Source organism: Lepisosteus platostomus, chromosome 26 (assembly GCF_059453375.1).
Source record: "Lepisosteus platostomus isolate fLepPlt1 chromosome 26, fLepPlt1.hap1, whole genome shotgun sequence".
Lineage (NCBI taxonomy): Eukaryota > Metazoa > Chordata > Actinopteri > Semionotiformes > Lepisosteidae > Lepisosteus > Lepisosteus platostomus.
The window spans coordinates 9,519,709-9,542,688 of record NC_142636.1 but is presented as its reverse complement, the minus strand read 5'-3'; the positions used below and the strand labels follow the sequence as shown (position 1 = coordinate 9,542,688).

Sequence of the window (22,980 nt, the reverse complement as noted above, 5' to 3'; positions counted from 1 at the left end):
CTCTCCCTTAACCCAGCTCTACTGACCCTTACCCACCTGTCTCCCTGGCCTGGCCCCAGCAGTCAGTTCTTAACCACACAGGCACAGAATCAACATACCACACCTTGAGACAGTGATCAAAGCAGGAAATACAAGAAATTATATTTCAAACCAAATCCACCAATAAAGGTAAAAGACATGTATAATGCATATATATAATATATATATAGATATAGATGTAAACGTTTTATCCCCCAACATTAACAGAAAGTGTACAAAAAAAACCTCAGTGACTGAGCTTTGGTTTATAACAATAATACAGATAATCTGAAACAAGCAGGATTTATCGTACAGGTGCAAAGAGAGACGCAGAGGAACAGGAGAGAGGAGACTGCCTCTGTGCGCAGGTTCTCTGAAACATAAGCAATGGCCGGAGATGAGGGAGAGTGTCGAGGACTGGGAACGAGGGGGCCGGGTTCGAAGGTGGAAAGATCCTCGCTCACTCTCTCAGGGGCTGCCCAAATACTGCCTGGAGGACCCCCCCTAAATGCCCTGATATTGTGCCTGTGCAGGATAGGACAAAATCTAACATTAGCACACAAACAAACCCCTCTGCCACCAGTTCAGTGTCTCACTTTGTCCAGAATCGGACAGACACAGGAACTGCCCAAACCGTCGGAGTATTACTACTACGCCTAACGCCCAAACGTCCGTGCTGATCTTCGAAAAGACCCAGCTGGCTGTGCTGCTTTAGGGACTTTATAAACTGAAAAAATAAACACAATCAAAAAAAGATTTTTCCAAACTCACATTTTGGCTCCCGGATCCCAAGGGAAGCCTGCAGGGGCCGCTGAGGGCCGCAGAGGCCACTCGAGAGGCGAGCCGGGACAACGGAGGCCGAGGAGCTCGTGGTCACATACTTCTGGTCACTACCCCAGTGCCCTTCCCCCTCCCTTTGACTTTTGACAACTTCTTTGTATGCTGTTCTGTTCTTCGTGTGTTCTGGACCGTGAGTAACTCTTCATAGTGCACTTCTCACTGTACTGCTTGTACTGTATTATTATTATTGTATCATTCGTTACACTGTTCCTGTGTTGTCTGTGTTAAGCTGCTGTTGCACTGCAATTTCCCTCACGGGATCAATAAAGTATCTATCTTCAATCCCATCACCCAGCCCCGCAGCTGGACGCTGCCCACCTCCCAGTCTGTTGCGACTGAAGCAGTCCCTGCTTTTTCATAACACAGCTGACAATATTCTAAAAAAATCACACACGTTCAACTCTGCACACAGCACGACTGCCAAGAAACCTGCTATTGAGGGATGGGAGAGTGGGAGCATAATGCAACGGATCGGGATTGATCATTTGGAAAAGATGCAGGGGCTGCTGGATTAAGTTTGAGTAAACTGGTGAACCAGACTGAGGACTGGACCTAGTGTGTCTGGTGCTAAAACCGTTCTTTGTTGTAAAGGCTGTTTTGAGCATCGCCAATCAAGTTCCGCCCACACAGGAAGTGGGAGGTGGCTCCAGCTGTGGGACAGAGCAGCATGATTGGCCAAGAGCCACCAGCTGTGTTCCAGACTCCTCCCCCTTTTCCTCCTGGCACTCCCCCAGCACCTCAATAGCCATTAAAAAGAAGCTCCCCCAATGCTGTAACATTTGTCTAGATCTTGTATATATATTTTGTTAAAGTTAAAATAATTTGCATATGAGGTGGGTTGGGCCATAAAAAATTACTGGCCCAAAAGGCACATTAAGAGAAAAGAAAAATTCAAAATCTGAGAAGAGGAGTCAAGTCCCGTGGTTTCTGTCATCCCTCTCTCCTCTCAGTTTCTAAGAAACTGCATGTACACCACAAAACTGAAACTGTATCATTTATATTATACTCTATGCATATCTCCCTACGATATGTGTTTGCACAAGGGTTTATAAAGGATTGTTCATGATTATTTTAATTACTGATTGTCTTGATTGATGGGTTTTCCTGTGGTTTTCTTTGACTGATCGCTCAGAAGCCAGGCAGTGTAAGGCTTTCTCTTCCACAAGCGTCATGTGGCCCCCACCATACACGACTGACCCACAGACCACCTACATCTCTCATGAGAAGGTGTCCTTCAGATAAGTTAGTTTTAGACCACTTCAAAGACTTGATTCCCAGAGCTGGAGTGGACTACAGCTCCCATCAGCCCAACCAAAAGCTTATGGGTGGCGTAGGTCCATTAAGGGAGAGATGGCAAAAGTCCAAATCACGGGCTGAAGAGGCAGCCACAGTCTGGAGCCAAGCCAAAGCCACTGCAGGATGTTCCGACAGATGAATCCATAAGGGAACACTCAGATTCATGGTAAGGTTCCATGGCGGGAGAGGCCAGGGGAAAACCGATCAGGATAGGGACAGGAAAAAAACAACCAATAAACCGCAATTCCCAGAATGCACTAGGACTACTGGCACAGTGCAGCACCTTTGTTGAGCTGTCAACCTCACCGAAGACCCTGCCACCTCACAATCCCATTTCTTCCCGTCACTGACATGGCTCTCAAAAGACAGACCATCCCCTTCCCAGGAAGAATCTCACTTACAAAGACAGGATCGAGTACCGAACACGCCCCCTCCAATTCCTCCACCCATCCCTTCCACAGTCCTCATCCGGAGGGCTGCTACCCAGCTGTGCTCAGAAGGTGCGGCGAGTTCTACGGGCTGTATGGGAGGCCAGCGCGCAGAACGAGTCTCTCCGTTTCTGCCCCAGGTTGGAATAATTATGGAGCTGTCCTGAGGGCTCACAATCTCTGCTTCGTCACGGACAGGGCGACTTGGCAAGAATCCGTGTCTTTGGGTATAGACACCGCTCCCTAAGGTGCTGTGGACCCCCCAGAAATTCTCCTCTTGGGGTTGCCGATATGGATGATTGAGGATTCACTGGGGGCTGCCCAGTGACCCGCTTGACAGGGGGGGATGATCCCTGAATCTTTAATCCCAGTGCAGCTGTGTATTTTATTTTGAACACACACGGCTCCGATACGATGTCTGTGGGAAGACTGCTGGGCAGGAGGGATTGTATCCTGACCCTCTGGCCTGGCAGGGATACGCTTGCCGGCCGAGCTGTAACCTGAAGACAAACCGAGAGGGGTGCAGATACTGTGCTGTAGCACCCTCTCCACCCCCCCAATATTTATTATCCCCGGATAACACCCCCTGGATGATTTCCAACACATTCACTCCGGAATGTTTCCTGCTTCAGCCAAGCCTGCATTCCGACACCCTCACTCCTCCCAGGTTTCCAGGAGCACGAGGAGGTTTTGCGTCCAGCGTTTCCAAGGATGTGCAGAAGCTGCGGTGTCCCAGGGTTACTGATGGAGATCTCAAACCTTCACGCCGCTGGGCGCGTGCTCCCATTACTGCACCCCTACAAAGCGAGGGGGTACACACCCCACGGGAGGGCAGGAGGAAACCTGAAGTGTCCTCTTCGCTTAATTCATACAGTCCACATAGCGCAGAGCTCATTCCGCTGAGACACGCCCTGGGAATTCACCGAGCAGAGGTGGGGGGGGGGGGAGTCTATGAACCCCAAATTGTTTCAGTAAGGCTCTGTTGGGGTGTCCAAGGACTAAGGCAAGTCCAGAGACGCGGGCTGGTGTGGGACATGCTGGGACCGGAGGAGCACTTTAGAACGGAATAGTTCCTGCGCTGGCTGTAGCTGCACTTTTTTTACAATGTACCCCAAACTGCTCTTAGGGCGGTCATCCCCTCCGTCACTGAACTGTCACCTACCCCAGCAGGAAGTGGGGACTGGGGTTCATTTTACTGCCGAAATGCACGGTGGGGTCTCTTGAATGCCCCTGGGATGTGCTCTGGGGTGTTTTGAACCCCCTCCTACCTGCTGTGTGAATACAAGGGATCAGGGTGGAAATAGGGTATCAGGAGTGCCCATTTTTGGGGTGTCAATGGCTTTGGTGTTTAAGGTTCTTTTCTGGGAAGCAGTAGTGTTTTGGGGCTGATTTCGTGATAACGAGTTTCTTTAAGGCGACGTGGACCCCCAGCACAAGGCAGGCAGGAGGAGACGGGGAGAATTTTTGGCTTCTGTGCAGCGACCCACGTTGACTCCCTCGAGCGCTTAAGGCCGACGCTCCACGGGCTGCTGAAGGCACACCTCGCTCCCCGCCGACACGATGGGCAGGCGATTGTCCATGTGATAGCTGATCAGGTGGCTGACGCTCTCGAACCGGTGGTCCTTGGTGCGCACCTGAGGATGGAGAGACAGAACTGAGGCTTTGACTGTAGGGCTACAGTGTGACCCGGCCCAGACTGGACCGGCGATCTCTGGACTGTAGGGTTACAGTGTGACCCGACCCAGACTGGACCAGCGATCTCTGGACTGTAGGGTTACAGTGTGACCCGACCCAGACTGGACCAGCGATCTCTGGACTGTAGGGTTACAGTGTGACCCAGATTGGACCAGTGATCTCTGGACTCTAGGGTTACAGTGTGACCCAGACTGGACCAGCGATCTCTGGACTGTAGGGTTACAGTGTGACCCAGATTGGACCAGTGATCTCTGGACTGTAGGGTTACAGTGTGACCCAGACTGGACCAGCGATCTCTGGACTGTAGGGTTACAGTGTGACCCAGATTGGACCAGTGATCTCTGGACTGTAGGGTTACAGTGTGACCCAGCCCAGACTGGACCAGCGATCTCTGGACTGTAGGGTTACAGTGTGACCCGACCCAGACTGGACCAGCGATCTCTGGACTGTAGGGTTACAGTGTGACCCAGATTGGACCAGTGATCTCTGGACTGTAGGGTTACAGTGTGACCCGACCCAGACTGGACCGGCGATCTCTGGACTGTAGGGTTACAGTGTGACCCGACCCAGACTGGATCGGCGATCTCTGGACTGTAGGGTTACAGTGTGACCCAGACTGGACCATCGATCTATGGACTGTAGGGTTACAGTGTGACCCGGCCCAGACTGGACCAGCGATCTCTGGACTGTAGGGTTACAGTGTGACCCAGACTGGACCAGTGATCTCTGGACTGTAGGGTTACAGTGTGACCCGGCCCAGACCGGACCAGCGATCTCTGGACTGTAGGGTTATAATATAATCTACCCGTTATGTCTTTACTGGCAGAGCCACATAAAAATAATAATAATAATTCCTTATAAATATATAGCGCTTTTCTGGACACTCCAGTCAAAGCTCTATACAGGTAATGGGGTCCCCTCCACCACCACCAGTGTGTGGCCCCACCTGGATGATGCACCAGTCCGCTCCCCACACACCAGCTCTCAGTGGGGAGGAGAGCAGAGTGATGAAGCCAGTTCAGAGAGGGGGGTTATTAGGAGGCCATGACTGGTGAAGGCCAGGGGGAGAATTTGGCCAGAACCTCTTTTAGGCTGAGCCTGGACCGGGATCTCCCTCTGTCGTGTGTGCATGCCCACCCCAGCCCAGCCCAGCCACGAGGTACCGGTTGTGTGCGCAGGCCGGCGCTCTCACTCACCACGCCCTCGGGGTCCACCAGCAGCAGGTGCTTGGGGTGCCCGGCCTGCAGCCCCGTGAGGACGTACTGCCCGGGGGTGGTGGTGCTCTCCCGCACCAGGAAGTCCCCGTCGGCGCGCAGCAGGCGCTCCGCCTCCCGCCGGCTCAGGCTCCCGTGGAACCACACCTCGCAGCGCAGCTGCTCGGCCACAGAGGGCGCCGCCGGGTTGCGCAGGGCGTCCTCGAAGGGCTCTGCAGGAGAGAGGGGGCGGACTGGAGCGCGCTTTCACAGGCCGCGGGCCGGGGAGAAGGGGGACACACGGCGGAGCAGAGGCGGAGGGGGCGGACTGGAGCGCGCTTTCACAGGCCGCGGGCCGGGGAAAAGGGGGACACACGGCGGAGCGGAGGAGGAGGGGGGGGCGGGATCGAGCGCTGGCGTTGGCGCGGCCGAGCGGACTCACTCATGTCGAAGGCGTCCCTGTGGGCGTTCCCGTTGGCCGCCGCCGCCGCGGCCGGAGCGCGGGGCTTGTCCACGTTGACGTAGGAAGGGTCGTCAAAGAGGTCAGGGCGCCCCCCGTCCTTCAAGCCCACTGGAAGAGAGAGGGAGAGGTGGATGCGCGCTCCGGAAGAACGGGCGGCGCTCGAGGGGGAGCGGAACGGAGACGACGCACCTGGCAGGGGTGGCAACGGCTGTTTGTGTCCATCTGTCTGTCCAGTCTGTCCAAAGGGCTGCAGAGACAAAGTATTACAGAGCCTGACTGACAGTTCCTTCTCAGCTTTGCAAATAAGCAGTAATAGCACAGTAGAACAGCCCAGTTACAATATTGGCTACAGTCCCAGTCCAGTAGAACAGTCCTGTTACAATAGGAGCTCCAGTCCCAGTGCAGTAGAACAGCCCAGTTACAATAGGAGCTACAGTCCCAGTCCAGTAGAACAGTCCTGTTACAATAGGAGCTCCAGTCCCAGTCCAGTAGAACAGCCCTGTTACAATAGGAGCTCCAGTCCCAGTCCAGTAGAACAGCCCTGTTACAATAGGAGCTACAGTCCCAGTCCAGTAGGACAGTCCTGTTACAATAGGAGCTACAGTCCCAGTCCAGTAGGACAGTCCTGTTACAATAGGAGCTCCAGTCCCAGTCCAGTAGTACAGCCCAGTTACAATAGGAGCTATAGTCCTAGTCCAGTAGAACAGTCCAGTTACAATAGGAGCTACAGTCCCAGTCCAGTAGGACAGTCTGTTACAATAGGAGCTACAGTCCCGGTCCAGTAGAACAGTCCAGTTACAATAGGAGCTACAGTCCCAGTCCAGTAGAACAGTCCTGTTACAATAGGAGCTACAGTCCCAGTCCAGTAGAACAGTCCAGTTACAATAGGAGCTACAGTCCCAGTCCAGTAGAACAGTCTGTTACAATAGGAGCTACAGTCCCAGTGCAGTAGAACAGTCTGTTACAATAGGGGCAGCACTGCTCCTGTGGGGGTGACAGTGACATTAACGGCCTCTCTCACCAGTGTGGCCCCTGTGCTCGGACCCACTCGAGTCCTCATGTCCACCAGCCCTCCCGGGGGCGGCTGCTTCCCAGGGAAGTTGTTGTAGTACGGCACATCTGGGGGGGCCGCCGCCTCCTCCTCCTCTTCCTCCCACGCTGAGCCATCGAAGGGGGCCATCCTGCAGGGAGAACGGGCACAGGCTTAGCCACCCCCACCCCCACGCACCGGCGGGCACGAGATCACACAGGATGCGGACAAGGTCGCCGCAGTCCGGCGCACAGACAGAGACGGACCCCGCAGGGGGGCGTCCCGGGAGACACAGACCTGTCGTGTGGCGTGACCAGTTTGGGGGGGTTCTTCAGGTACTGTTTGAAGCGCAGCTCGAAGGCCTGTCCGATCGTGCTGATCACGTCCTGAGCCAGCCCCTCCGAGCACTCCAGGATGTGGCAGGCTGAGGGCAGAAGGATGAGTGAGTTGACAGATCGAGGAGATCCTGTTCAGTAAAGCTGGGAGGACAGAGGGGCTTCATCAAGGCAGAGCGGTGTTTATTATCATAGAGGGAATGAAGGGTTTTAACTGTACAGAGGTATTTATTATATTAATGAGAGAGGGGTGTTTATAAAGAACAGATATGTTTATTATACATTAAACCCCTCCTGGGTTTTTATTATAATCCAGGGAACGAGGGGTGTTTATAATATAGGGAATAATGGTGGGGTTTATTACAACAGAGAGAAGGGTTAATAAATCGCTGATGGAGGGGTGTGTTTCATAATAAAGGGAAGGCAGTTTGTTATAAGAGAGGAAAGGAGGGAGGGGTGTGGCTTGTGTTTTAGAATAGAGGGACTGATGGAGGGGCGTTTATTATAACAGAGAGAGGGGGGTGTTCCTCATAACAGGAAAAAAGGAGGAGGTGTGTTTGAGAATGGGGGGGTCGTTCATTGTAACTGAGGAAAGGAGAGAGATGTGTTTTAGAATACAGGGACTGGTGGAGGGGTGTTTATTATAACAGGAAAGGAGGGAGGAGTTGGCAGGGTGGTGGCGGTGGTGGGTGGGGGACATCCTGATGCCCGTAGGGGACGTACCTCTCTGATTGACGGGATCTTTGGCTACATACGCGACGTACTCCGCCGTGTCCTGTTGAGGGGGCAGAGAGAGGGAGAGAGAGGAACAACAGAATGAGTGAGAAAGACAGGGAGAGACAGAGAGAGTGAAACGGAGAAAAATAAATCTCTCATTAAATCAGGACAAAAGAAAAACATTAAAAATCAACACCCCTAACAAGGGAGAAATGGAGAGAGGGGAGGAGAGGAGGAGCGAGGGATGAGAGATGCACCGAGAGAGAGGCGGGCAGGGGAGTGACTCACTGGGTCTCCTCCGGAGGCGAATGAGATGGACTGCATGTGATGATTGGCGATAATCTGTAAGACAGGGAGAGAAGGGGAGAGAGGGCGCGCAGGGGGGAGAAGGGAGAAAGGAAGAGGGTAAATACGAGACGTGTTTGCCCAATCAAAAACATTTGTACAATAACTTGACCAACACAACAAGAACAAACAAATCTGGATTTCTGCGCCCCTTAAAGTGTCCCTGTTTTCTTCCCTCCCTCCACCTCCTCTCCCCCCTCCCTCACCTGTTTGCAGTCAGCAGCCAGCAGGTTGAGGCTGCTGGTGGAGACGGTGAGGTTGATGGTCATGCCCGCGAACTGCAGGTTGCTCTTCCCCAGGATAGAGGACAGACAGCGAGAGGAGGGCTGCAAGAGAGAGTTACGTTTTTTTGGCAACAACGAAAGACGTTCCCCTTCTTCCATCCTGACACAAACAAGAAGGTAAAGGTGTCTGGCTGGAGGGCAAGAGAAGAGGAACTCAGCCTGACAGTGTGCAGTTTACAGGGGTTGCACGCTAGGGTCAGAGGTCACAGACACAAAGGGCAGACACTGGACTCATAGGTCACAGCTGCATGTTACAGTTACAGTAGATGGAGTCTGGGGTCAGAGGTCATAATGTGCATTAAAGTCAGCTGTCCAGAATTTATTTGGTACCTTTCTCCTGCGCTGGGCTCCTTTGGCACCAGGAACTGCTTCACATACCACGGATATGGCTTCCCTGCAACACACACATGCACCCTGTTACACTGACTTACACCCACAGTTAAGAAATAGTGCAGTCACACAATGAACACCCAGTACTGCGGTAGTGTTTAGACACACACTATCTGTTACACAATACACCCCCCCCCCCCCCCCCCAAACAAAGCTGGATTGCACAATGCATGCACACACTGTAGCAGTACACCACACAAGAACAAATCACCCACACACAATGCACTATCACACAACACCCCTCCCACACACACACAGTGCATTATCAGGCACCAGGAATAAAGTAAGAAAGAGGGAGGATCCCATGTGAGAGTGTGAATCAGGAAGGAAGGGAGGGGGACAGACACAGACACAGACCACGATGGAGAGCAGGGTGACCAGACACAGACACACACAGCACGATGGAGAGCAGGGTGACCAGACACAGACACACACAGCACGATGGTGAGCAGGGTGACCACACACACACAGCGATGGAGAGCAGGGTGAGACTGGCCTCACACACACACACTCACCCATCCATCTCTCAGACAGAGCAGGAAACAAACAGAAGAGCCAGAAAGAAATAAGAGATGACAGCGATCAGAGATAGGAGTGAGATAACTCAACAGATACATTGATAAGATATAGCTCTCAACAGAGCTGCAGCCCAGTATGTGATCTCCTGTCCCAGTCTGAGGAACAGACAGTGAGTCCGTCTCTCAATAATAATAATACAGTGTGTGATCTCCTGTCCCAGCCTGAGGAATAGTGAGCCTGTCTCTCAATAATAATAATAATCCAGTGTGTGATCTCCTGTCCCAGCCTGAGGAACAGACAGTGAGCCTGTCTCTCAATAATAATAATCCAGTGTGTGATCTCCTGTCCCAGCCTGAGGAACAGACAGTGAGCCTGTCTCTCAATAATAATAATACAGTGTGTGATCTCCTGTCCCAGCCTGAGGAACAGACAGTGAGCCTGTCTCTCAATAATAATAATACAGTGTGTGATCTCCTGTCCCAGCCTGAGGAACAGACAGTGAGCCTGTCTCTCAATAATAATAATACAGTGTGTGATCTCCTGTCCCACCCGGAGGAACAGATATTGAGACTCTCAAATATTATCTTTCTGTTATAAGTGTTAATGTTTTGTTAATTGCTACTGCCTTGGTAACAATAATAAGTTGTCAATAAAGCTGCCGGGATTTGTGAGGGAAGAGGGAGAGATGGAGAGAGAAAAATGGCAGAGAGGAAGGGAGGTGACCAAGGGTCAGACAGAAGGAAAAAAAAAAACTAAATCAGCAAAGAGACAGCGGGACAGAAAGCGATGAGCAAGAGAGAAGAGAGACTTGACCGTGAAAACGGCTGAACAAAACAGGGAGTGGATGTGGCGCGGTAACAGGTCAATTCAATTCTCAGAAGCGAAGCAGCACAGTGACTGTAACACAGAAACCACAGAACAGATCTAGCAGATCACTGCTACAGCACACCGAGACGAGAGAGAGAGAGATAACCTGGCTCAGAGTCTGAAACGAGCTCAAGTCATCATTTATTAAAAACCTCAGGAAGTGTCGTTCTGTGAAGCTGCACACGTGTCAGCAATGCCCCCTGAGGTTTACTGACCCACTTCCCATTGCGGCTGCTGGGAATCGAGATGAGCGAGCTCTTTCACAAGAGCGAGGGCCAGGACGTGCACAGGAGCTCAGGTGCACTGCGCACGCAAGAGGCACGTGGTGCAGTAAGAGGTCAACAAGATCAACAAGCTCCCACAGGGAGGAGAGGGTGCTGTTCCGATTTCGTGCCTTCAGTCCCAGCCTCAGCTCTCCCCTGGGAGGCTGGGTCATTTCCTGCAGCTAGTTTCTCTCTAGATCTGTCATCTCCCTTCCTCTCTCACTCACCCTTCTCTTTTATCTCTCGCTGCTTGTTTCTCTCCTCCGTCTTTCACCAGCTCTTCCCCTGCTCTCTCCATCTCTCTATCCCTCTCTCCATCTCTCTATCCCTCTCTCCGTCTGGTCTTTCCAGAGTGAGGTGCACAGGCTGAGACAGGGCAAGGAGCACAGAGACAGGGATGGACAGGACAGGGCGAGGAGTGCCGAGACAGAGATGGACCGGGCAAGCAGCACAGGCAGTCGGGCACAGACACCAAGGATGGGGTGAGGAACAGGTACACAGATAAGTGTGGTACAAACCGAAGAGCAAAAGAAAAACACAAAGGTGGCCTCACCGTGTGACCTGAGTACGAGTATTGAAGTCCAGAGCTCTCATTGACTGGAGGACCTCCACACAGCCCATATACTGAGAGAGAGAGAGAAAAGAATGGAAAGACATTTAGACACCGACCTCAAAATCACCACTTCAGCATAGAGCAAGAAGAGAGGGTGGGAAAATCTGCATTTATTTAAAAATAAATACACAAAGGCTGGCGGGGGTCTGGACCAAGCAGCCCAATCGCACGGCTGAAGCCAGGTTTCCGTCCAGAAAGAGCTGGAGGAGTTCCTGGGATTAACGATCGACTCGCGTACCCAGCTCGCAACCGGCCCGCTGACCCGGCGGCCACTTACCCTGACGGTGTAGGAGACCCCCGTGGTGCTGACCACGCTGTCCGAGTGCAGCCACCCCCGGGTGGGCTTGTTGACGAAGGAGCCGTGCCGGGTCCATTCGTCCCCCCCCAGCTGCCCGCCCTCCACGCGCGCTCGCCTGGACGCCCCCCCGAGCCGGCTCATGTCCTGCGAGGGCGGGGGAGAGGAGAGGGCGGTTAGGGGGAGCAGGGCGTCGGCCGCGGGCTCCGAGAGGCCCCCAAAGGGGGGGGCAGAGGAGGTTGCCTTGAGGCCTGGGAGCGGAGTGGCCGACCCGCCCAGGCGGAGAGCCCCCATCCTGGGGAAGAAGGAGCAGAGGGTGGTGGGGCTGTTCTCCACGGGGAGGGGGGAGGGGGGTGGCAGCATGGGCGCCAGGGAGCTGGAAGATACAGAGGGAGGCATCCCAGGCGGGGTGGGCGGCTCAGAGGGAGGCAGAGAGGACGGAGAATTGGACTCGTCCGGAGAACTGACGGACTCGTTGCGGAAGTGGCTGTACTTCGTCTTTGGCACGATGTCCATGTCTCTCTCCTTTCTTTCCGGCCTCCTTTCACAAACACTTCGACATTTTCGAAAAAAAGCTAAAAGTCTCTTTTTAATTCCAAGGAAGCCAGTCTAGTCTTTTCGGTTCATTTTTTTTCCAACCAGTTTTAGTCTCTTTACCATCTGCTCGATTTCTTCATAGCCGCCTCTAACTCAGAGCGAGGTGAAAACAGAAATTACAACATAGCACAGTCTTCCGTGAGCCAAAGAGCAGGAATAAGTCAGCGCACCTTAAGTAATGCCAATAGCCACAGTGCGCTAACAGGAGTTTTTGCTTGTGTTGTGTCGGCTCTGAAAAAAAGGGGTCTCAGAAGTTCAGTCAGACTACCAGGAGGACAGCTGGTCCAGTGGTCAAGACACAGGGCTGTCACACCAGGAGGACAGCTGGTCCGGTGGTCAAGACCCAGGGCTTTTAAAACTCAGAGGTTCCTGGTTCAAGCCCTCCTCAAACTGGGCTATGCCCCTTCTCCCCTGCACACAGATCAGACAACAGGTCACCCTGAGCTAGTCAACGAACATCCCTCAGCCGAGAGCTCAAAACAAGTCTGCACTGTCAGAAACCGTGCAGCGATTCCAGCCCGACCCCTGCCCCACCCTCGAAACGCACAGGACAGCGAGCCTCTCTCTTATTTTACTGGTCTGAGTGCGTGCCTCTGCGAGCGAGAGAGAGATTATAATTAGCCCCAGTTAAGAGCAGAGTGCTCTTCCCCGACAGCGTCTCAATAAAAAGGCTATTAGCAGCAGATGAGGGGTTTTTAAGAGGAGCCGCGGAGCTGCAGCCCGAGGCCTTAATGAAGTCCCAGCCAAGGCAGCGGCCCTGTCGATATCTGCGCTGGGCTGGGGCGAGGGGGGGGTGGGGGTTGCAGACTCTGTCCCCGTTTCCCTCTCTCAATGCAAAAGCACACCTCTGCCCAAGGCCTTACTGGATACGGATACTGTTTTTAATCCGAAATGTCTATTCCGAAGGGCTGAAGGCGAGGTGCCGTCGGGTCAGGTAAAGCACACGAACGGAGGTGACACGCGCGCGGACAGATGCGCGCTCCGGGGGGAGGGGGGGTTCCACAGACAGCGGGATGGAAAGACGCGTGGATCAAAAGGGAAAGGGGAAAGAGAGTGGCTGGCGAGCCGATTCAGGAACAGACTGACAAGACCAACAGCTAGACGGACCAACCCTCCCCACGTAGTGACCTGCAGTCGCTACAAACGCGTCGGTGTTTGAAAACCTGTGCCCGTTCTGGCACGCCTGCAAGCCTGGAATGGCACCGTCATGGTGGGGACGCACGAAGCCCTAATGGCAACAAGGATTCCAAAGATTTCCGACTCCCGTCGAAGGAAATGAATGGAACGCTGGAACCCGGCTGGGATTTCAGAGTCTAGGATTGGTGCCGTGACGAGCTTCCGCTGCATGACATCGGAGCCATACTCAACACCGCGATGGCTGGGAGCTCCGAACTGGCCCTGCGCTCGAATCCCAGACCCAGCTGAGAGCGTCTGTCTTGTGCTCTCCGGAGCTACAGATCTTATCCTTGTGGCCCAATACGTGCTCCTGCTACTCTGGCATACCAAGGCCTTTGCCCTTGCAAAACTGAGACACTGGTGTGGTGGCAACAGCAAAAAAAATGAAGCTGATCTTGGTCGGACATGAGAACTCGCGGGGTTTCCAAAAGCCGATTTAAGACAGAACTGTCCGAGAGTTAAATCTAAATCCAAGCCTCTCTTTCTCTTCCCCGTCAATCCTTCTGGTCTGCATCCTTTATGTTCGTCCCCCTCACCCCCCTTTCCCGTCTCCTCTCTCTCCCTATTTTTATGGCCTCTCTTCTCCCTCGGGGTCCCACTCCTGGAAAGTAGGATGGATGAACTAACAGACAAGGTGGACAGAGGGGCAGACAGTAGCTGCTGCTGTTTCCTGCCGCCTCCACCCTTCCTCTGCTTTGCAGCCCTGACAAGAGTCCTACGCAAAAAGCCCCTAAAAACGCAGATCCCAATTTCAAGGACCGTACCCCAAAAACCCTGCCTGCAGCTCCACCACTCCAACCTTAACTCCAGCAGCCCCTGTCGTCGGCTCCCTCCCCCCCACTTATAGCACCTTTGGAGCCCAGTGCACCCCGACGTGAACAGGCTTCACGAACAGCCTCAGGCACCAAAAACAAGCTCTCCGCTGCAAAATATTATCCAGGAAACAGAATCCGACACCAGAATACCGAACCCCAGTACTGTTCGCTGCTGAACCGCAATAAAGAACGCTCCACTAGAAACTGATCCAGATGACAAACCCCCAGTGTCTGGGTTATACCTTAATCCCAGCTCTAACCTGAGGTCCAGAACTGGCACCTCTACAGCTTCCAGATGAACCCGACTAATAAAGAAGGCCCCAAGATCAGGTTAATTCCCGATCTGAACCCCGGTAACAGTACCCCCAATTTGGCTATTCCACCTTGTTAATTCATAAGTGTTCCATCACAATTCATATGACAGTTAAAATTGATCAGAAAGACAGATGACAAAAGTCTAAAAGCATGCAAATTATTTTCTGATCCCTTCGCTGAACTCCAGTGCTGATGCTTGTGCCCCTATACTGTGTAGAATGGCCCTGCTGCTGTCTTCTCCCGAGACAGCTTGCTGCCTTTACTCTTGAGCAAAGGTGACCCCGATATCTACAATATTCTGAACCTCCGTCATGTATCAGACACCTATGCACAGAAAATTTAATGTTGTACGTTTCAGGAGCACACAGAGAGAATAGTTGTAGAAAATAACTTTGACTGAGTACGTGAACTTTCTTTATTATAACTGTATTATCACAGCATTTTTTTTTTTATCAGGTGGAGCTCAGATTCGTGCCAAGAAGGGAGTTTTTATGAACTTCCCCTGTACTGAAACTCACATTCCCCTCTGTTGAGAACGTTCCCAGTTTGGAAATTTGCCTTTTGTCAGAAAAGTTTTGGTGTGACTTGCAGTAGCGAGTGTGGAGAAACAAAACAAACCACCTGAAGTAATAGGAGAGGTATTGACTCATCTGGGAATATGATCAGACACTAGCAATCCCGATATGAGCGACAGCCTGCCATGACTCAGCGCAAATGCCTAAGAAGGTGGGCTTCACTGTGAGTCAGCGATGGCCATTTCGACACACCGGAGTTCACAAGAAATGTTTTCACCTCCCCTGGAGCAGGAAAAAAAGGTCCTTCCAGCAAACGCCAGTCAGAGAACTGCAAGATCCGAGACGAGAGGGGAACAAGCCGCAATTCAATGTTATCAGGAGGGCAGGACCAACGCAGGGCAGGGACACTACTGAAAACAGAAATTTCGACAGCTCACAGGGGAGCTGGCTTGTTAGGGAAGTGCTTTAGCGCTGCAAGGCGCTATATAACCCCATGCCGTCACCGCGGACAGCTTTCCTTGGCCAGCGGATGGTACCGTCGAACGCTCTCGCCCTTGTGGGTCTGCGCCCCTGTCACTCTCCAGAGAGACCCGCGTGGGGCGTCACCATGCAATCCAGCACCGTACAGGGCTACCCGATGGCAGTCCAACTCGCCAGCACGCCGGAGCGGCTCTCGAGGGGTCCCGTTTTAGGAACGGCACAACCTACCCGTGCATTCGCAGCGAGAGAGAGGGGCCTACGGCCTCTCTACTGCGACCGTGATGGTCAGGTTACAGCCGGAACACCTAGAGCCGGTCAGCACAACCTGGCTACTTCCAGGCCGACAGTGGCAGATCCATAGGCAGACATGGCCTCCACACCGCTGCGCCTTTTTACAACAGGCAACATTACAGCTAATTAATATTAATGACACGGCTGATCACTGTCAGGATATGCGGCCGGGCCTGTGCAATTAAAAACCAGCTCCTTCCGGACACGAAACAAACAGTGGGATTCAAACCCCTAGGAGCAGAGGAGAAGCCATTCCCACAAATCCCAATAATGTTATTCAGGAAATAACAGCTAGTAGAACAGCAATCACAGATTCACAACATTAAGGATCCATAATGCTCAATCACAATGAACATTATGGATACTACATCCAACAACTCCTTCAACACCATTGCTACCAAAAAAAACTTTGCAAAATTCCCAGCACGCTGATGGAGTGCAGCTCTCTCCCAGTTTTCACCCCCTGGCCTGCTCAAGCAGATGGGAGATTCTCAGTTTAGCTGCAGATTAAATTTTCCTTTCAAATTCCGACTGGCAATCCACGGTTTTTCTTTTATTCCCCTTTCTTCCGTCTTCTCTCCTTCTCGTCCGCTGGCAGGTGCGGACAGGGAGCAAATCCCAGTATCCTCCCCTTTCCGTCCAGGAAAACGTGAGCTCCCGTGAAAACTCCTGGAGTTGCTTCCAAAGCGGGCTTCCTCCTGGAAGCCGGCCGTGAGGAAAAACAGGCGGAGGAGACGCAAGGCAAGATTCCTCTTCCCGCACTTCCGAACTCCTTCCCCCTTTATTCCTTTTATCCTCTTCCTGAAGTCAGACCGGATAACAGGGCAGCCGGACAAACCTTCCACCTCCTCTTTTCCACCCGGCTCCAGCTCTTGATGCTACATCACCGGGCCCTCGATTTCCCCGGGCGTCTATATGCAGTTTTTCCCCCCTGCTCCCTGGTTTTTGGGGCCTCCCCCCCCCAAGGCACCCCCACCCCCTCTTCTCTTCAGCACAGCCAGGCTCAGCCGGCCAGATCGATGCTGGCAGAGCACAAAGCCGTCAACGGAGGTGGGAAAAAAAAAGGAGACGAGCAAACAGCAAACGCGAGCCGGGCACGGAGATGGAAACTGCTCCTTATAGAAACGAGTCCTTCTGTCTCCGGTGAGGAGCAGGTCTCTCCCCCTCGGTCTCCTCCTCGCCGTCCTGGAGGCGTGTCCTCTCGGAGAGGCACGCGCACACACACACAGGGACACAGACGCTCCCTCTCTCTCTCTCCCCGCTGCCCGTCTTGAAAGCACAGGCGTGCACAGACACACACAGGAAGGAGGGAGGGAGGGAGCACGTGTTTGAAAAGAGACAGGGAAACACAGCGAGCTCGCCCCACCCCCATCGCCATCCACTCCTCCCCTGTAACCTGACTACACTTCCACTCTGTCCCAGATGGGAGGGGTAATAAACAGACATTGACTGGCTGACCAGCTGCACACAGCACTTCCTACATTAACAGCGAGCCGTTCGAGAGCCCTGAGAGGGTCTAATGCACATAAAATGACTGCCCACTCCTGCCTGGCAGAGAGTGAGAGAGGGGTTAATACAGACACACTGACTGACTGGACACTCCAGTACATTAACACTGCACTGAGAGAGAGGGGTTAATACAGACACACTGACTGGACACTCCAGTACATTAACACTGCACTGAGAGAGAGGGGTTAATACACACACACTGACTGGACACTCCAGTACATTAACACTGCACTGAGAGAGAGGGGTTAATACAGACACACTGACTGGACACTCCAGTACATTAACACTGCACTGAGAGAGAGGGGTTAATACAGACACACTGACTGGACACTCCAGTACATTAACACTGCACTGAGAGAGAGGGGTTAATACACACACACTGACTGGACACTCCAGTACATTAAAACTGCACTGAGACAGAGGGGTTAATACACACACACTGACTGGACACTCCAGTACATTAACACTGCACTGAGACAGAGGGGTTAATACAGACACACTGACTGCACACTCCAGTACATTAACACTGCACTGAGACAGAGGGGTTAATACACACACACTGACTGGACACTCCAGTACATTAACACTGCACTGAGAGAGAGGGGTTCATACAGACACACTGACTGCACACTCCAGTACATTAACACTGCACTGAGAGAGAGGGGTTCATACAGACACACTGACTGGACACTCCAGTACATTAACACTGCACTGAGAGAGGGGGGGGGGGTATCGTATATACAGCAATGGGCGAAGTGCGGGGCAGAGAGCAAAGGAAATCAGGCAGACGACGGGCTGGCCCTAGACAGGGAGTGCCAGCGAGACACAGATCAAGCGCCCCTCCTTCTCTCCCGAGTCCAAAGTCCTCCTTCCTGACGGGTTTCTGCCCCTCGCTGCTCCACGGACATGATCCTCGGAAACTCGGCTTGCACTCCTATCGGGAGTCTGTCCGGTCAGGGTCCTGATCGTCTGCAGCAGGGGTCTCCAGCCCTGGCCACGGACAGCTCCCGTCCAGTAGGGTTTATAAATAACTACGCCACCCACTTCTGCAGCCCCGGAGAGTTTCAGTGGCGATCAGTTCAGCAGGTGCTGTGCTAAGTGATCTAGTGACCCTTTGTAGCTCAAATTTGAAGACCCTTACACCCAGCTCCCTTAGCTGAACACATTTCTTGCTTAACTGAAGAATAACTTGGGAAGTCTAAATAACAAAGCTGTTTTTATAGCTTGAGAAGCTGTAAAAAAAAAAAATCAGAAGATTCAAGGTGCCCTGCTGGGGTTTGGAGACCCCTCAATTTATGGGGGCCAGGGTGGGGAGGAGGAACTTCCTGCCTTGTTAATGAGGGGTCACGACACTTTCAGGCATCCGTGCTCGCCCACGTCAGGCCCTGCGCAGCGACGCACACGGGACAGGGAGCCTTTCAGAAGCTGGATTCAGTTCTGAATCATTCAGCGGCTGCTAAAGTGCTTGGAAACCAGCTGCAATCAGGCATTTCTCAAGGGGTGAACATATTCCAAATCACATTTTCCGCACCCTGATTGCTGTTCTGATTAGTACAAGGTGCAGTAGGAGCAGCAGCAGGAGTGTTAGTACGCAATGTTAGGAGCAGACAAGCACACACTGCTTTGGTATGTTCTACGGAGAAGCCAGGGACATAAAGCATAAATGTGCGCAAAGGAATCAAACTAAAAACCGAGGAGCTGGGAATGACTATACTAACATAGTACAGGAGTGCGTAGTACTGCCGATTCACAAAATCCCTCACCTGAGGCAGATGAAGTAGTGCAGGAGAAGTTTAGTTCAAGAGAAAAGAGAATTAATTTTCTCTGCAAACTAGCATTTACAATAGGGCTCAGTTCCTGGAGGGCCTGGTCTCTTTGCTTCCATCGGAGTAGATGAATAACAATTATTTTCCACACAGGACATTTTTCTACAACGACAACGACTTGGCCAGGGCTACCTAACCCTCCAATTCGCTCCGCTCCACGACTTCGACATAACCGGCTCTTTCATTCCGATATCGATCCTGCATAACCGAGGGGCTGGCAGCAGCTAAGCTGTGAAATGGAGATGGAGCGGACTGGAGGGGCCGCAGGTTGAATAGTACTGGACTACCGAATTAATGAAGCTCATTCCCATCCACGTGGAAGTCAACGTCATCCACGGGCCTGTATGTGAAAGAGGAACCTGTCACTTGTCAACATATAATATACCCTTATGGCCACATTTCACTAAATTAACGGCTGCCATTCCAAGGTCTCTGGAGCCGGTAACCCCATGACAACAGACAGCTCTCCAAGGAATCCCCAATTCACTCCTTAAGGGCAACAGTCCAAAATGCCTCCTAAATCCTCAAAATAAGATGGCTCGTTCTTCAGATGCTTTCACACAGAATGGCAATGACGTCTGTAGAGAGATAAATCGAGAGCCACTTCTGGGTGCTGGACCTTTGCTTGAGGGAACGACAGCCGACTTGACCCTACGGCCAGGTGTCCAGAGCCTCAGACCACCACGCCAGGCTGTCGGCCACAAGACAACAGCAACTGACCACCAGCACGCAGAGTGGTCTAAATGAGCCTTCTTAAGGCCTAATCCATCCCATTTAACTGCTCCCCCCTCCCACCCACTTAAAGAAATCAGCAGCTGTGGACGACCTAAGAGGACCTACAAACCCAGCCGGAGTGGACTTGAAGGAGCCCTGGGCTACAGCTATACACTGCTGTGTTGGTGCCTGCTCCCCGTTGTGCTTTGGGTTGTGCCATCCGTCTCAACACGGCACGGCCCTGGGTAATCGCCGGGTCTCAAACCCAGATCCTGGAGGTCCAGGGTCTCCTGGCTGCTGTTCCAGCTATTAGTCGAATAATTGTTAGTCCCGAGACGCTCCACAGGTGACTGTGCCCTTAAGGAAGCGAACGTTTTGAGAGATCAGCTGCGACCCCAGATCTCTAACTGGCCCCCCCTGGCGGGAGCAGAGATCCAGCCCTCCAGGAGCCGAGCCCGAGACCCCTGGCGTAAGTGAACAGAGGGACAGAAGAGCTCAGAGAGACGACGGGCTCCACCACCCCCACAGCGGACAGCACCCCTCCACCTTCAGCCCGTGCCCGACCTCCACCAGGTGCACCAGAGCTCTTACCACATAGTCCATCCGGCCGCGCCGTCCCCAGGCCCTGGCAGCCGAGACCTGCGGCCACCAAAAACAACCACAGCGCCGTCAGACCGGGACACCGCGCCGCGCCCCGTCCCGGTTGATCGGCGGCTGGCTGGGTCCGGGGGGGGGGGGGGGGAGGCGGCCACGCGAAACCAGCAAGACGGAGAAGCCGAGCGCTGCAGACCCGGCGTCTCCCATCGCGGTGCTGGAGGGTCTTCTCCCAGCCCCGCTCTGAACCAGCCCCATCAGCCCCTCGCTGGCCTAATGAGACCAGTTCAACAGCCTCAGGCGATACCGCGTTAGAGGGACCGAGAAGAGCCCACAGACGCACCAGCCCCATCCAGGAACCAGGACTGGACACCGCTGTCCACGGTAACTGCGATGGACAGGTGACCTCTGGGCCATCACAATCCCTGTGGCCGTGATCAGATTTCTCCAAAATAGAAAAAAAGGAACAAGCTGAGGGACGGTATATCTCTCCCTGGGACAGGCGAGAGGCTGAGGGACAAACAGATCTCTCACTGGGACAGGCGAGAGGCTGAGGGACAAACAGAGCCTGCAGGTGTGTTCAGGGGCTGCTGAAAATTTCCAGCACTGAAAACGGGCAGATCAGACTCTACTCTGTTGACTCACGTAGACCGACAGGTACACAGAAGAACACAAGGAAAACTAAAGAGAAAGTCACATGTGCTTGAGCAGTGCCTGTCATCAGGCCTGTCCAGGCAAGGGGGAGGTATGTGTGGAATTGCCCTGCAGAGAGTGACTGTGCTCACTGAGGGAGACGGGCCAGCCCTACACCAGCCTGTGCTCACTGAGAGAGACGGGCCAGCCCTACGCCAGCCTGTGCTCACTGAGAGAGACGGGCCAGCCCTACGCCAGCCTGTGCTCACTGAGAGAGACAGGCCCGACCTACACCAGCCCGATCTCTGAGAGACACAGGCTTCTGCCTGCTCTGAACACATAATGCATAGCAGGCTCACAGGCAGAACATGTCGGTTTATCTCAGCAAGCAGGCTGGGACAGGCCTCTGTCCGCACTGAGCATAACGGAGACAGTGCATGACTGCCACAGCTTAATCATCGAGACAGACAGGCCTCTGTCTGCACTGACCACACACTGCACTGCAGGCTCACAGGCAGAACAGTCCAGCCCCCGCCGGAAAGGTGAGACAGACATGCCTCTATCTGTACAGGGCATGACAGACCAGAACAGACAGCCTGTTTGCTAAGAAAATCTATTAGCAAACAGGCTGAGGCAAAGCGAGACAAGACAGGCCTCTGTCCTTGCTGGTCATGACAGACAGGGTGCATCACACACTAAGCGCACACAGCCAAAACAGATCTGATCAGCATCTCCAGAGGTGGTGGGGGACGACAGCAGCTGCATGCTACATGTGACCTGCTTTGCATACGTGGGCTCCTCTGGGTTACTTCTCCAAGCAAAGTGACTGATTCTGTCATTTTTTTTTAAATTGCTCTGGCCTATTTAGAAAACACAAACGGACTTTGCAAGGGCCAACATCTAGCATTTCTATCATTCCTATCACTTATCATTAATTGAGCCAATTAAAAATAAACTCATCTCAACTCACGTGCTCCCTGCCTTCAGTGCTCTGCTGATTTTAAGGGGTGATGTGGGAGATCGGGGGGGCCGGGGCTCTCCAGGACCAGCGTGGTCACCCCCTTCAGACTACAGATTTGGGGCCTCTGTCCCCCCATCCTGCAGAGCTCCTGTCCAGCAGGTTTACGTATGAACCCTTCAGCTAGCAAGCCCTACAGACTTGGAAAGCTCGTAATTACAGCCGATTAAGCAAGCTTTGGCGACATGAAGTGATTTAGAGAATATTTTAGAGAAAATTCAAACCTCGAGGACCAGACTTCCCCTAATCTCACGGATGCCAAATCCTAAGAACCGGCCGGAAAAGGCCCTGGATTGTTCCTTTCTGCTGCCACCCCAGTTTTATTTTCCCTCTCCTTTCCTTCCTTCCTCCTCTTTCTCCCGTTTGTCCGGAAGCCGTGGAAAGCACGTGGGGGTGTGGGTAGGGGCGTGGCAGCCGGGCCCCTGGCCGCGAGCCCGAAGGACAGAGGCTGCTCCCCCTCCGTGTCTCCAGCTCAGGGGCCCTCGGCCTCGGATTCCGGGGGGGGAGAAAAGGAAGAGGCTGGGAGCACTCAGTCCACAGCACCCCCACAAAATTAAAAACGTTCACCTCTCACGTCTGGCACCCGCTCCAATAAAGACACAGTCTCCTCTCCTCTTCTCCCTCGCCCTCCGCCTGCCTCCCTTTCTCTCCGTGCTGCCTCGCCCTCTGCCCTCTCCTCTCTACTGCCCCCCCTCTCTCTGTACCCCTTGATTGATCGCCCTGGTGTTGGCGGTCAGGCTAGGGCAGGGTGAGGTCACTCCTCGCACTCTGGGTTTGTTCCAGTCAGTTCCTGATCGAGGAATTCCCACCCACCCCCCCTTATCACCAAGCTTCTGTAGGAACTCAGGGTGCGTTCTGTTCCCAGGTGAGGGATTAAAGGATTAAAACAGTTAATAATCCTCTAAA

At 53.2% G+C, this 22,980-nt stretch overlaps 1 protein-coding gene across 1 annotated transcript; it reads right to left on the bottom strand.

Moving 5' to 3' along the window:
* Nucleotides 1-116: 116 nt before the first annotated feature.
* Nucleotides 117-15,977, bottom strand: shc1 (SHC (Src homology 2 domain containing) transforming protein 1). Its single transcript, XM_088621051.1, has 12 exons — nt 11,574-15,977; nt 11,237-11,307; nt 8,975-9,038; nt 8,567-8,686; nt 8,304-8,357; nt 8,022-8,073; nt 7,261-7,387; nt 6,955-7,114; nt 6,123-6,180; nt 5,913-6,041; nt 5,474-5,703; nt 117-4,216 (listed from the first exon to the last, which is right to left on the bottom strand). Exons 1-12 carry the CDS (start codon nt 12,105-12,107, stop codon nt 4,088-4,090), a joined length of 1,728 nt encoding a protein of 575 aa, XP_088477177.1. The 5' UTR covers nt 12,108-15,977; the 3' UTR covers nt 117-4,087.
* Between the last annotated feature and the right edge of the window lie 7,003 nt (nt 15,978-22,980).